Source organism: Moschus berezovskii, chromosome 18, assembly GCF_049115385.1.
Source record: "Moschus berezovskii isolate FMDL1 chromosome 18, NW_MosBer_1.0, whole genome shotgun sequence".
NCBI classification, from domain to species: Eukaryota; Metazoa; Chordata; class Mammalia; order Artiodactyla; family Moschidae; genus Moschus; species Moschus berezovskii.
Genome location: NC_142477.1, coordinates 73,874,415 through 73,888,420, shown reverse-complemented (window position 1 = coordinate 73,888,420; position 14,006 = coordinate 73,874,415). Strand labels below are relative to the sequence as shown.

General features: G+C 50.0%; 1 protein-coding gene across 2 annotated transcripts in view; it reads right to left on the bottom strand.

Moving 5' to 3' along the window:
- Positions 1-1,457: 1,457 nt before the first annotated feature.
- The window catches only part of SH3PXD2B (SH3 and PX domains 2B), a 120,886-nt gene continuing 108,337 nt past the window's right edge, over positions 1,458-14,006 (bottom strand). For both annotated transcript variants that reach the window (XM_088827767.1, XM_055421828.2), the window contains one exon: positions 1,458-6,851. In XM_088827767.1, coding sequence (XP_088683893.1) covers positions 5,262-6,851 — 1,590 coding nt within the window. In that variant the 3' untranslated portion in view covers positions 1,458-5,261. The remainder of the gene's footprint in view (positions 6,852-14,006) is intronic.

Here is a 14,006-nt window from a genome sequence, read left to right as displayed (position 1 = left end):
GCTCCACACTGGTGGTTGGCTTTTCCTTAGCTCAGCCCTTGGGAAAGTCTTAAAACAGGCAATGCTCTCCGCCTCCCAGGAGCAAGTGGCCTGGGCAGTCCCAACCCTGGCTACACCCACCACCTCCCTGTCCATCAGCAGGCAATGCCAGAGAGAGGTCCAAACTCCCTGGACACATAAAGTTTTCCATCTTTAGACACTGGGCCAAGATGGAGGAGACACCCAGCAAATACAAGGAAGCTCTCTCTTGGTTTCTGAATGCTGCAGTTAAAAGAATCAAAGTGCACAAGAGCCCAGAGAGAAGTCATCCCTATTTCTGAGCAATGCCCAAACCTAGCTCACAGGCTTCTGCTTTCTGATCTTCGAATCCAGGCCAAGATGTGAGGGCACAAAGCTACTCACCCTTTCTTCAGCCAAATAAAATCAATAGACACAGCTTCACAATGAAGCTTGAAACCAGTCAAGCACTCTTTATTTAAAAAAAAAAAAAAGAAAGGGAAGTCTAATGGTAAAGTATATAGTTTATACATGCTATAGCTAATTCATTGTTCATCACCCCCCCTCACATTATATATGCTCACGTATTTTTTCATGTTAAAAGGAAACAAAGACCACCACCAGAATCTGTCAGCTTGCCAGGGTTACGAGGAGTGCTGAGAAACCCAGAGACCTCCAGCATCATGCTGGGAGCAGACACCAGGCGGTGGGCAATGCTGTTGGTGCCCACTGTTCCTGGAGGCATGCCAGAAATGGCTGAGTTACTTGGTGGCTTCCTGAAGCAGGAAATGTGGGTTGCAGCCAAGGTGACCACTGTGTCATCACCCCCTGAGAATGAAGGGGGTGTGGCTATTAACAATTTATTGGGCACAATGGCATAGACAGGCACACTGGGATAAAATATGGACACCTTTAGTTGTGTTAAATTGCTTATTGCTGTAACAAGCCTGGCAGGGGCACCTCCTTTCGTATGTTTATAAAGACCTGAAAGTGAAGGATGCTGGCTGTGGCACTGGGTTTGGTCTTTTCAGGGACAACAGACGTTGAGTCCCTTGTCCCTGAGTGGAGCCAAAAAGGCTGACTTTGGAGTAGAGGATAAAAATGGGAGGGAAGGTAGGATGCTGACACACAATGGGTGGCTTGAGAACTTGGCAAGGTAGCACCAGAAAGCAGACATCACCCCCATGGGGCTGGACCACTCTGGAGCCCACTGGTTTTAACCCTGCAACTCCACAGCTCTGTGATCTTCATGGGCTGAGGCACATCTGGCCATGAGAACCTTAGCCAAGTAGGAGCAATCCCTCTAGGCCAAGGGAGGGCCCTCTGCACCCTCAGGCCTCAATGCCACCCAGCCTCCTCCTCTTTCAGGCCCCATGGTCTGACGACAGGTCATCTTTGGTCTATGGCATATATGGCTGTTTGCAGCAGAAGCCCTGAAGGGTGGGCCTGGACAATGGAGGTGGGGACAGGACCGCCACACGTGACTCAGGCTGCTTTGTGTCCAATGTCACAGCCCACAGTGAAGGGCAAGCCCTCCCAGAGAGCAGCCCGAGACTCAGAAACTAGAGGATGGGAGCTGAGCCAAGCCACGCACGTTCCTGTTCTTGATGTTGACTTGCCAGCTATTTGAGGGCAGGAGCCGTTTTTTCTCCATCCCACTCAGCACAAACAATAAATACTAGACTGTCCCATCTCTCAGCCTAAGCACAGGGCCTTCCAAACTTTGGGGAGATTTGGCATTGGTCCTTTAATGTAACAAGTTTGTTTTCCTACATTCTACTTGATTGGGAAATCCCCAGTGGGCCCAGAAATGTTTTAAGGCCAAGAACTTGGCCTAAGAAACCAATCACAGGGAGAGGCTTTGTGGAGGACGCCTAACACACCTATTGGAAGCCTGGCAGGGCTCCAGCGAGGCCCTGGTAGCGCAGGGCATTAAAAGTGCTTTAAGCTGTAGCCCAGCTCTCCCCAAGTATCATCCTGAGACCAGGACATATATCCATCAAATGGCAAATAAATTGAGAGTAAAAAACTTGAGCAAAGGCTTATTTTATCAAGCAGTGGTCCTAAAACTCAGTTTTCCCCTAAGATTTAATGCTACCACAAGCTGTAGTTTTGCCCTAGGATGTAAGATAAGATAGCCATCCCAAGGATGCCTTCCTTTTTTGGACTGGCATTTGGCCTGTGAGCTACTGACATGTGTGATTGTGGGGCTGGGGAGGAAAAATCTAAATTAAGAGGGAGGGCCACTGCTTCCCTGAAAGCATCATCAACATTTCACTGCTGATGGCAGAGGAAAGGTCATGGGCCCTGCGGAGAAAAATTTCCGGATTCAAGTCTTGGCTTGGTCACTGTTTGGATGACGCTGGGCACGTGACTTCATCCTCTGAACCCCAATGTTCTCACTGCAGATTGGGGGTGATTCTATGCACCTCACAGGGTTGAAGTGAAAGAGGGAGTACTGAGGCACCGGTAACCTGCCCGGCACTCGGCACGGCGGATACTCCTATGACCCCACGCCATTCCTATGATATGTGCCACGATGGTGACTGCAGGTCCAGGAAGTTTGCATTTGTTCCATCAAAGGCTCACAGAGTGGTGGCTACAGTCCTGGATGGTGTAAACCTATGTCCCCAGGTGAAGACAGTGAGGGAGCGCCCCTGGCCACCAGGACCATCCCTTGCAGCTGCCTGGGGAAGGGCCATCATTGTGATAGAAGAGCTGGAGAGATGAGACTCAGGCGACAGAGGCATCCCCAAGAAAGAATGGTGAAGAGAAGTGTGGCTTTAGTGCCTTCAGTTCATGCCAGAATAATAATAAAAAGGCGAATTCTTTCAAGTGCAGGGACAACTTTCTGCCCCGGGAAAGGGGGAAGCTGTCCTTTCCACCGAGCTGACCCCTGGGAGGAGGAGATGAGGTCAAAGACAAACCCCTTCAGTGGAATCTGCACACAAGAACCCAAGCTCTTCACAGCCAGGCATGGAGCCACCCACAGCCTGGTCTTTACTCAGCACCTGGCACATAGTAGGCGCTCACAAAATAGTAGAAAAGTTTCATGAAGGCAGAGAAAGAATTGGAAAAAAAAATTTGAGAGGTCTGTCTTTTGAAAGGTAGTCAAATCCTACATAACAGCTTCACAAATGGTGTTTAAACCAACGTGGGTCAAAACCTCAGGGAAACATGCTACGGGGCCTCCTCCCAGATGAGGGGACCTTGGAGGGTGGGCGGCCCTCTCCCGTTCTCCCTCCTGCCCCTGGCTGCTACTGACCCGCCCAAAGTTCCGGGCACAGGGCCAAGGGGCAAGCAGGTGCTGCAAGGGAACCTTGGAGCCCTGCCCCAGACCCTGGGGTGTGGGATGTAGACCTGCTGAAGGAAGGAATAAAGATGCTACTGTGGATCAGGGGTGGCTCCTTCTGCAGCAGCGTCCACAGCCCACGTGGCAGTGGGGAGGGGAGGGGACGCGAGTTGGGGAGAGTGTAGAGGACTGTTCTTGGCACTGCGAGCAGCCCCCCAGCAAGCCACAAGAACACGGCAGCAGACGATGGCTCTGAGTCAGAGCCTCTGGGGCAGGACGGGGCTACTTCCTGTCCTGCAGAGAAGGCGGCGATAGGGCGGGTGCTGCCCTCTCATGTCGTCCCCCAGCCCCACCCCAGCCCGGCAAGGTGGGCCACAGGCTGTGGACTAGGAGCCAGAAACCCTGGGTCCTGATTCTTGCTCTCTAGTGTAGCTGTGCCTCGGGGAACCACATCAGTCAAATGGGTGCAAGGGCTGCCCTGGGTTCTTTCCCACGAGACCACAGAGAAGGAGAGTGCGTGGGAAAAAAAGCAAAGGAAGAAAACTACTCCTGGAGAACCAGAGAGCAGCAAGAAGCAGCAGCGGAGAGACAGAAGGCTCTGCCTGGCCCCGGGGCCCCACTGTGGGGCTACTGCTTAACTCTGCTCAGTTTGCTAGAGATCCAGCCGCTGGCCCTTGAGCCACTGGGGCCCTCTGGCACTGGCATGTGAGACCACCTTGGCTCCCCTTGCTTCATAAGTTCTATCTCCCGGGGGGCACCAGCACAACAGCAGAAAGCAGGGCTCCGTGGCAACACCAGGATGCTGGGCAGCCCCTGGGTGGTGCAGCTGCAGGATTCAGGGCTGCCGTCAGCAAATGCCACAAGGGGTTGGAGGGGTGGAGGGAGCGGGAGCAGCCACGTGGCCCCCTGACGCATACCCAGGGAAGCCTGCTGCATCTCCCTCTTCCTCGCCTGGTTGGCTCTCACAGGGCACAGGCATGGAAGTCAGGCCAGCCTAGACTCACACCCCCTTTCCAACTCTTCCCAGCTAGCGTGCCCCTGGGCACACCCAACCCCAGTTTCCTCATCTATACAACAGGTACACTGGATCAGAGAGGGCCACTGTGAGGGCCCCACATGAAGGGAAAGTGCCAAGTACAGCGTCTGGCACCAATTAGCTACTCAGCAAAGAGGAGTTCCCAAGGCGCGTGGCCTGTGAAGGGTCCCCTTTCTCAAACAAACTTTGAGATTCTTGCACTAGGGAAGCAGAAGTGAAAGGCCCCCCCAAAGCAGACTGGGGACTCTTATTTAAATGCCTTGGGTCGGACCACAGTCTACAGCAGGAAAGTGAAGCGTGCTTGAAGCTGGCTGCACTCCTCTAGAGCTGATCAGGGTCCCAGCACAGAAGGGAGGACGGCTGGGCGGGCCTCCAGGCCCCATGCCTGGGGCAGCTGCATCTGCTTGAACCTGAGAGGCCCGGGGACCTGAGGCCTTGGGGAAGAGGACACCTCCCTGGGATCAGCAACGGAGCCGACTTCTACACGAGAAAGTTCTTTCTGGGACCAGGCATTTGGAAAGCGAGTGAATCAAGTTGCTGGACATGAATGAACTGGGTAGGAAGCTGGGGACGTTCTTAGGACTCTGTCTGATCCGAACAATGAGAAACCCTTTCTGCAGTTTCTCCAGATGATGGGTTCTGGTCCCAGAAGCCTCAGAGAGTCAGGGTCCCACTGCTGGGTGGGCAGGCAGCTGCTGGGCGGTAATGCCACTGGACTTAAGGCAGGGATGTTGAGTCGAGAGAAAGGGGTGTGGCCTTGGAGCCTCCAGGGGATGCTGTGATGGGAGGGATCACTCTCCACCCCGGGAAGAAACCACAGTATTCCAGTCTTCCTTCCTTTGACATTGCGTGGAGGATGATAAATTAAGAGGCATATTAAATATGTGGGTAAAGCCAGCAGGGATGAGCAAGACCTCCAGGCAGGAGAGGAGGCGGCTAGGGCTTCTTTCTGAGATAGTTGGAAGGAATCCACCCTTCCCAGGATGGGGCTCCACTCTGGACCTGGCAGAACCACCAGCCGCTGCTGTTCTTTTCATGGACCTCGAACACCGTCCCCTCCTGGAAGCCGCTGGTGTCTTGGTCTCCTTCAAAGTTGGCCATGGCCACGTACAAGTCCTTCGGGCCATCGGTGCTCCCTTCTGTGCTAGGGAAGGGGCCTGCAGCCACCTTCTCCTTGTTTTCTCCTGTCTTGCCCATCATCCGTGGCCCCAGCCCACCTTTGCCTCGCATGTCATCCTGGCCCCCTGAGGAGTTGGAAAGAAAAGGTTTGGCTTTCGGGGGGACAAGCAGGGCCCGGCCTGGGCCAGGAGCTGCCTTGCCTTCGCTGCTCTCCCGCTGCGGCCCTCTGACCTCTGGAAGGGGCCCTCTGACCTCTGGAAGGGGCCCTCTGACCTCTGCAAGGGGCCTAGATGATGAGGAGGTTTTCTTGGGGGGTGGTGGTCTCCGAGGCGGGACCACAGGTCTCTGGAGGGAAGCCTCTTGGAGAGGGACTGGCGCGCCCTTAGGCACAGGATCCGCAGTCTTGGCTGGCCTTGGAGGGGCTCTGCAGGGCGCCTCCTTTGGGCTGGGCCCCTCCTGCTTGCTCGTCCTGTCCTGGGCACGGCCAGGCCCCTCCCCTGGAGGGAAGCCACGACTGAAGGCCCCATCCTGGCCTCCTCCCACCTGGTGGCTGCTCTCTCCGTCTACGGAGGCCTTCTCCTGGGACTTGGCAGGCCTGAGCTTGCTCCGGAGGTTACAGATGTCCACTTGGTCTTCGCCCTGAGGTGGCTCTGTCCTGGGGGAAGGAGCTGGTTTTGGCCTAACCTGAGGTTTGGACTTCAAGAAAAGGTTCTGGGGAACAGCTTCCGGCTTCTCCTCCGGCAGGTCAGCTTTGGATCTGGAGATAGGTCGCAGGTTGGGCTTTTTCACTTCCTTGGCCAACACTTTGTGGCCACATTCCAGTCCCATCTCATTTTTCAGCTGGAACAACTTGCTTTTGTCAGGTTTGGGCTCCAGTTTCCTGCTGTCCCGGGCTGGCGGGGCGTGTTTGGCTGGGATCATTGGCAAGATCATGCCAGGTGGCTTGGGTGAAGAACCCCTGAACTGCTCCATCCTCTGTCGCTCCTGCAGTTCCCCTTCCGACTTGATGATGGATTCTTTCCGGGGAGGGAGGCTGGGTTTTTCCTCCAGGTCGGGGTCTGAGATCTCCTCGTAGCCTGCACACGAAGACGTGTCTGAAGACGCCTTCCTTAGCACCTCCTTACCACCCTTCCAGTCTTTGGCCCACGGTGTCCCGGAGTCCCCCGCGCCGTGTGGGGCATCGGGCAGGGGCCGGGAGGGCCCGCTGGCTTCACTGACCAAGCTGTTCTCCATTGCTGCCGTGTCCCCCAGCCGGAGCTGTGCCACCTCGTTGGGCAAGGGAGCCAGGAAGTTGGGTCTTGAGGCATTGCTAGTCTTCTTATACTTGTCAATGAAGGTCGCTGGGGCCCATCCCTCCTTATCTTCGATCTGAATGTACCACCAGCCGCTTAAGTTCTTCTCGATCACCTGAAAGGGAGGGCAGAGGAAAGCACTGAGTAAGAATGGAGGCAGGACCGGGGGCCAGGGTGGGCTGGGAGAACCCACGGGCGACTCCGGTTCTAGAATCAGAGACTTTTGACATTTGGCAGGTTCCCAGACCGTATCTACGGGGGGGACCATCTATGGAGACTGCTGTGTATAAGAAACATCTTACACAAGGGTAGGTGCTTGTCTACTTTTGGATTCCTTTCAAAAGCAGTCCTTGAGACATGAACTCTGGTGTAGGTAGGTAATTTGAGAGATGGTTCCAGGAAGTGGGTGAGGAAAGGGAGAGCCAGTTAGGAACAGGTTAAGGCTCGAGGCCAGTGGGGCTTAATCCAACAGGACCCTATGAGAGACAGTACAGAATCAGACACGGGGTGGGGACACTGACCTCCTGACTCCTAGTCCCACCATGGCCTGGACATTAACCTCCCCCCTTTCAGGGTGGTGCCCTCAGGTGAGCATAGAGGGCAGGAAGCAGTCAGGGGGTGGGTATGCCGGGCACGCCAGCAGCAGTGTCTGCTAAAATTCTGAAGTGGTTCAAGACAAACCCCCAGTACAGCCCAAACTAGCCTTGATCATTGCTCCTTTGGTTGAGCACCAGACAAAGAAGCTGGCTGGTGTTTACAGGCATGGTGTATGAAAAACGTGCATCCTTAACTGTGGGAGTCACACCCACTCATGTTTGGATACAGGGGAACCGATGCTGATGGAAGTGAAACAGACTCCCCTCTCATCTCTCTCCCTCTGGGACACATGCTCATTGACTGCAACGGTGGGCAGAATCACTCATATTATTTAAGATCTTATGCTTCCAGTCTCCTTTTTGTTTAGCACCATGTGGCTGAATTCACACGGGTGCAAGGTTTACCATGTTACTGGCTGCATTGAGGTCCCCCCCCCATTCACGCGCTAAGCCCTAACCTCCCTTAGACCATGACTATATTTGGAAACAGAGCTTTTAAAGAGGTAATTAGGTTAAAATGGGGTGGTTGGGGTGGGGTTCTGAATTGTTATCCTTATAAGAGGTGATTAGGACACAGAACATCCAGCATGAGGGAAGACCATGTGTGAACCCAGGGAGGTGACCGGCTGTGAACCAAGGAGAGAGGCTAAACCTGACACCTTGATCTTGAACATCCAGCCTTAAGAATACGAGAAAATACACCTCTGCTGTTTAAATCAACCAGTCTGTGGTCTTTTGTGAGGGCAGCCTGAGCAAACTAATACACAGCAATACGTCAGCAGGCTCTGTGCACAGGAGAGCTGACTAATCATTACAACCGCCTGAGAAGACAGGGATTTTCACGCCATTGTACACTTGCAGAGCGCAGCCCCACGAGAGCTGAAGAACTCGCAGAGGCTCACACAGAATGTCAGGGGTAGAGGTGGGAGTCAAAGGCTGGGGAGCAGGCTCCAGAGCCCGAGTGTTCACCACAACCCAGCCCTGCCCTGAAAAGTGGACCCTGCTTGGGGCGGGGGAAGGGAAATGGTGCCTGAAGTGAGAAACCGCCGAGGCTGAGAGCTGTGGGTGCAGTTCTGCTGTTGCACTCTGCCGCCCAGACCAGAGAGGAAGGGCAGCCACAGACCCAGCACAGGGGCAGAGGCTGGGCTCGGTTCTGGCTGCCTGAACAGCCGCGGTCAGCCCCGGGCCTGAGACGCCATGCCACAAAACAGAGAGCAGGGGAAGAATAATCACGCCCACTTGCAGGATTTCCATGATGACCACAGAAGGGGATGTGTGCAACAGAGCTTGGTAAGGGAGGGAAAATGCTACCTACTAGTAATTAAACTTCAGTGGAGAGCACTGGGAATGCAGCAGGCACATGGCAGGCATATATTTAACACATCCCATTGGAGTCTCTCCAGGAAAGGGTAATGAGAAATAGAAGTCTTTTATGTGCGGGTGACCAGCATCTTACCAACACATGCTAGGTCTGGTGATGATTACAGGTGATTCTTGGCATATAAGTCATTGCTGGCACATCCGTAAATTTAAAGTATGTACATGAGCAAATGAAGACAGAACAGTAACCAAATTAATACATCAGAGAGGATTTGCTAAGCTTACACTCTCCCATGTACTGTGGCAGAAGCTCTAAACATTTTTGTTCTTTTTAGTTTTGTTGTTGTTAAAAGGAAATTTTAATTTAAAATTTTTTAAAATTTACTTTTATTTATTTATTTGACTGCACTGAGTCTTAGCTGTGGCATGCAGGATGCAGCATGTGAACTCTTAGTTGCGGCCTGTGGGGTCTAGTTCCCTGACCAGGTGTGGAACCCAGGCCCCTTGGACCACCAGGGAAGTCCCTGTGTATTTGTGTTCTTAATGTTCACGTATGGTAGTTTTCAATTACTAGAGAGAAGCTAAGAGTTATTGTGAATACAGACATACCTTGTTTTCTTGTGCTTCACTCAATTGTGCTCTACAGATACTGCATTTTTTTTTTTTAACAAATTGAAGGTCTATGCAACGCTGCATTGAGCAAGTCTATTGGTGCCATTTTTTCAACAGCAGTTGCTGCCTTCATATCTTCCTGTCACATTTTGGTCATTCTCACTACAGGATTGGAAAAGGTCAGTTTTCATTCTAATCCCAAAGAAGGGCAATGCCAAGGAATGTTCAAACTACTGTGCAACTGCGCTTATCTCAGATGCTAGCAAGGTTATGCTCAAAATCCTTCAAGCTAGGCTTCATGTGTATGTGATCTGAGAACTTCCAGATGTACAAGCTGGGTTTACCAAAGGCAGAGGATCCAAAGATCAATTTGCCAACATTCCTTGGATCATAGGGAAAGCTAGGGAATTCCAGGAAAATATCTACTTCTTTTTCACTGATTGCGCTCAAGTCTTTGACTGTGGACTTATTCTGTGTGCTTGCGCTTAGTTGCTCAGTCCTGTCTGACCCTCTGCCACCCTTTGGACTGTAGTCCACCAGGCTTCTCTGTGCATGGGAGTTTTCAGGCAAGGATACTGGACTGGGTTGCCATTTCTTCCTTCAAGGGATCTTCCTGACCCAGGGTTCGAACCTGCAACTCCTGTGTCTCCTGCATTACAGGTGGATTATTTACCCAGTGAGCCATCAGGGAAGCCTTTGACTGTGTGGATCACAACCAACTGGAAAATTCTTAAAGAGATGGGAACATCAGACCACCTTACCTGTTTCCTGAGAAATCTGTATGCAGGTCAAGAAGCAACAGTTAAAACTGAATATGGGACAACTGACTGGTTCAAAATTGGGAAAGGAGTATGACAAGGTTGTATACTGTCACCCTGCTTATTTGATTTATATGCAGAGTACATCACGCAAAATGCTGAGCTAGATGAAGCACAAGCTGGAATCAACATTGCTGGGAGAGATATCAACAACCTCAGGTATGCAGATGATACCACTCTAATGGCAGAAAATGAAGAGGAACTAAAGAGTCTCTTGATGAGGGTGAAAGAGGAGAGTGAAAAAGCTGATTAAAATTCAACATTCAAAAAACTAAGATTATGGCATCCAGTTCCATCATTTCATGGCAAACAGGGAATAAATGGAAGCAGTGACAGATTTTCTTCTCTGGGGCTCCAAAATCACTGTGGACAGTGACTGCAGCCATGAAATCAAAAGATGTATGTTCTTTGGAAGGAAAGCTACGACAAACCTAGATAGATAGCATATTAAAAAGCTAACAAAGGTCCATATAGTGAAGGCCAGGCGAGCCTGGGGGGCTGAAGTCCATGGGGCTGCAGAGTCCAACAGGACTTAGCGACTGAACAACATCATATTTCAAACTTTTTCATTGTTATCATAAGAGTAATGGCGATCTGTGATCAGTGATCTTTGATGTCATTGTTACAAAAAGATTATGACTCACTGAAGCTTCAGATGACTGGTAACATTATTTTAAGCAATTAAGTATTTTTAAAATTAAAGTCTGCACTTTTTTTAAGACATAATGCTTAATGGACTACAGTGTAGTGTCAACATAACATTTTTTTTCTGGCTCCGCTGTTTGGCATGTGGAATCTTAGTTCCCTGACTAGGGACTGAACCCACAGTCCCTGAAGTGGAAGCGTACAGCCCTAACTACTGGAGCACCAGGGAATTCCAACATAATTTTTATATGCACTAGGAAACCAAAACATTCACATGACTCGCTTTATTGTAATTTGGCTTTATAGTGGTAGTCTGGAACTAAACCTGCAGTATCTCCAAGGTTGGCTGGTAAAAGCAAATGCAAAATCACAAGAATGGAGATGAAAGAAAAGAGCACAGACTTTAAAACAGGAGAGATCTAAGCTCAAATCCCAGTTCCACCACTTCGTAGGTATGTAACCTTGGACATTTACCTAACCTCTCTTTGTCTCAAACACATGTATAGAATGGGCTGAACATATCATCAACCTCCTGGGACTTCTGTGAAGATTAGTTATCATGGATATAGGGACCTGGCACAGATAAGTGCCTGTATCATCATATCATTGCTAGTAAAACATGCCTTGAAGATACATAGACCACACAAAGAACTAAGGTATTCCCATAGCTATACTGCTAGAATGCTGTGCTTCCATTAATGAATTCTGCACACTAAGATGGTGCTGAATTGAACCAGGAAGCAAAACTGAAAGAGAAGAAAACAAAGGATAACTGTTTATCATGTTAAGAGAAGAGTACTTGGTTAAACCAAAAACTTTAGGGACAACTATTTCTCACCTGATTCCTTCAAGTCACCACTGGCAGAACCTATGCCAACATCATAGAAAAATAAAACAGAGAAGTTTCAAAGACGGGTTACATCTGTGCTTCTGGAAAAGAATGCTGGGTATGTGAGCTATTTATTGGCTCAGCCTGAGCAAAAACAGACAGGATAAAAGCCAGAAACAAGAAAGGGGAATGGGTTTGCTTGAAGTGGGGGTGGGGCCTTGAAGGGAGACTCCCCAGCTCCCCAGAAAACCCCAGGGATCCACTCACTCCCTGTGGCACACAGTCAGCCCTCAGCATCGGCACAATGTCTGGGATATCCTGGTGGATTTTGTAATGTTCTAAGCCAATGAGTGCTGGTACTTATCAGCGAATGTCCTGTTAGCTGGCATGCTCAAACAGTGGTGTGTGTTTGCACAAAATGCTGGAAACTCCTCATCTTAAAGGAAAAGGTTTTATCATGGTTTTCAGCACTCTTGGGAGAAAAAACAAAACACTTTTATAATTTGCAAAGCGGACTTCTGGTTTCAAGATGGGAGCTGGAATGAACAGCAGTTTTCTTTTAATGCAATAAAGCCAGGAAATGAATAAACGAACACAAAGCCAAGCTCGGAAGGAGGCAGAGAAGGTTAGTGGACCAGGAATGGTGAGGAATCACTAATGGATGGAAGCTGAAAGTGGGGGCAGTGGCCCAGGAATGCTACAGGGGGTTCTGCTGCAAAGGCCTGCCAGGCTTCCAGGAAGCAGAATCTGGGATTAGTGAGGTCCGGGGGAAAGTCATCGGGGACTGATTACCTGGGATACCAGGGCAGAAGCAACCATGCCGGTTGACCCCTCTGTGCCCTTCATTCCATCTCTGTAAAGCAGGCGGAGAGAATGAAGTGATTGCTCACAAGTGGAAACAGTGGAAAGGTGAGCGTGGGTCAGAGACATGACACTGCTCATAGTCTCTAATCTGGCACTGAAGCCACTGGAAGTCAACCAGCCCCTTGGAGATACTCCCCAGCTGGGTTTTTGACTGTCTGTGCCTCTTTTTGTAGAGCCCAAGTACTAACACTATGAAAAGAACTGAAATAAATACCAACACCACTTCAAAGGATTTAACATTGAGAAAAGAGATCGTGAACAATAACACATTTAATATTCTTAGATAAAGAACAGTATAGAAATCATGAAAGAATAGGCTACTGCGAAACATGAACAGGTAACTATGTAAAAGAATCAGTAAGAGCTCTTGGAAATAAAAGTGATAGCTGCTGTAGTAAAATAAGAAAGAGACTGAATTGTTAAAAAAAACAATTAATGGACTAAAAGATGAAGCAGAGTACTCCAGGAATGCAGAACAAAGTGACGAAGATGAAAAATACGAAAGGAAAGTTAAGAGACATGGAGTTCTCATACTGTTTCATAACCATTCCAGAGGGGAAGAATAAAGAGTGAAGATAGTCAGTATTTAATTATGTACAAGTGGGAAATTTTATAGGTAGATCTCCTAGTCCTATAATTGAAAAGATCCACCATATGCTGAGCAGGATAAAAATAAAGAAATGTACCTAGACATGCTTTAGTGAAATGTCAGCATTTTAAAGACAGTGAGGAACTCCTGAGAAAATCAGAGTAATGACAGCTATGAAAAAGAGAACAGGGAGCAGGTGGATAGCAGCACCTCACTAGCAATGGTCGATATAAGAAGAGAATGGAATAATCTATTCAACGTGCCAAGGGAAGATGACTGGAATTCAAAAGTCAATCTCTGAAGAATGGGGGAGAATAACATTCATTCCTCATAACGTCAGGAAAGCATTATGGGATTTCCCTGGTGGTCCAGCGGTTAAGGATCCTCCTGCCAATGAAGGAAACACAGGTTTGATCCCTGGTCTGGGAAGATTCCCCTGCTGTGGAGCAACTAAGCCTGTGCCCCACTGCAACTGAGTCCACACACCACAGCTACTGAGACCCAAGTACCCTAGAGCCTCTGCAATGAGAAGCCACTGCAGTGGGGGACCGTGCACCACAAGAGAGCAGGCCCTGCTCGCTGCAACTAGAGAAAGCTGTGTGCAACAAGACAGACCTGGCGCAGCCAAAAGCAGAATTAAAACAAGAAAGCGTTATGGACAGAAATAAGGGCCTGCCCGCAGTTAAGGACTGAAATGTATGGACCCACTGTGCATGCGTGTGTGTTTGTGATGCTATGGACTGCAGCCTGCCAGGCTCCTCTGTCCATGGAATCTTTCAGGCAAGAATACTGGAGAATTCCTCCTCCAGGGGATCTTCCCAACCCAGGGATCAAACCCATGCCTACTGCGTTGGCAGGTGGATTCTTTACCACTGAGCCACTTGGGAAGCCTACACAGAAACTACCAAAAGGGTAGAGAAGGGACACCACTGTGAACCCAGGGAGTCTTCCCAGATGACGCAGGGTTGTGACGAATAAGCTGGATTTTGACATGCCA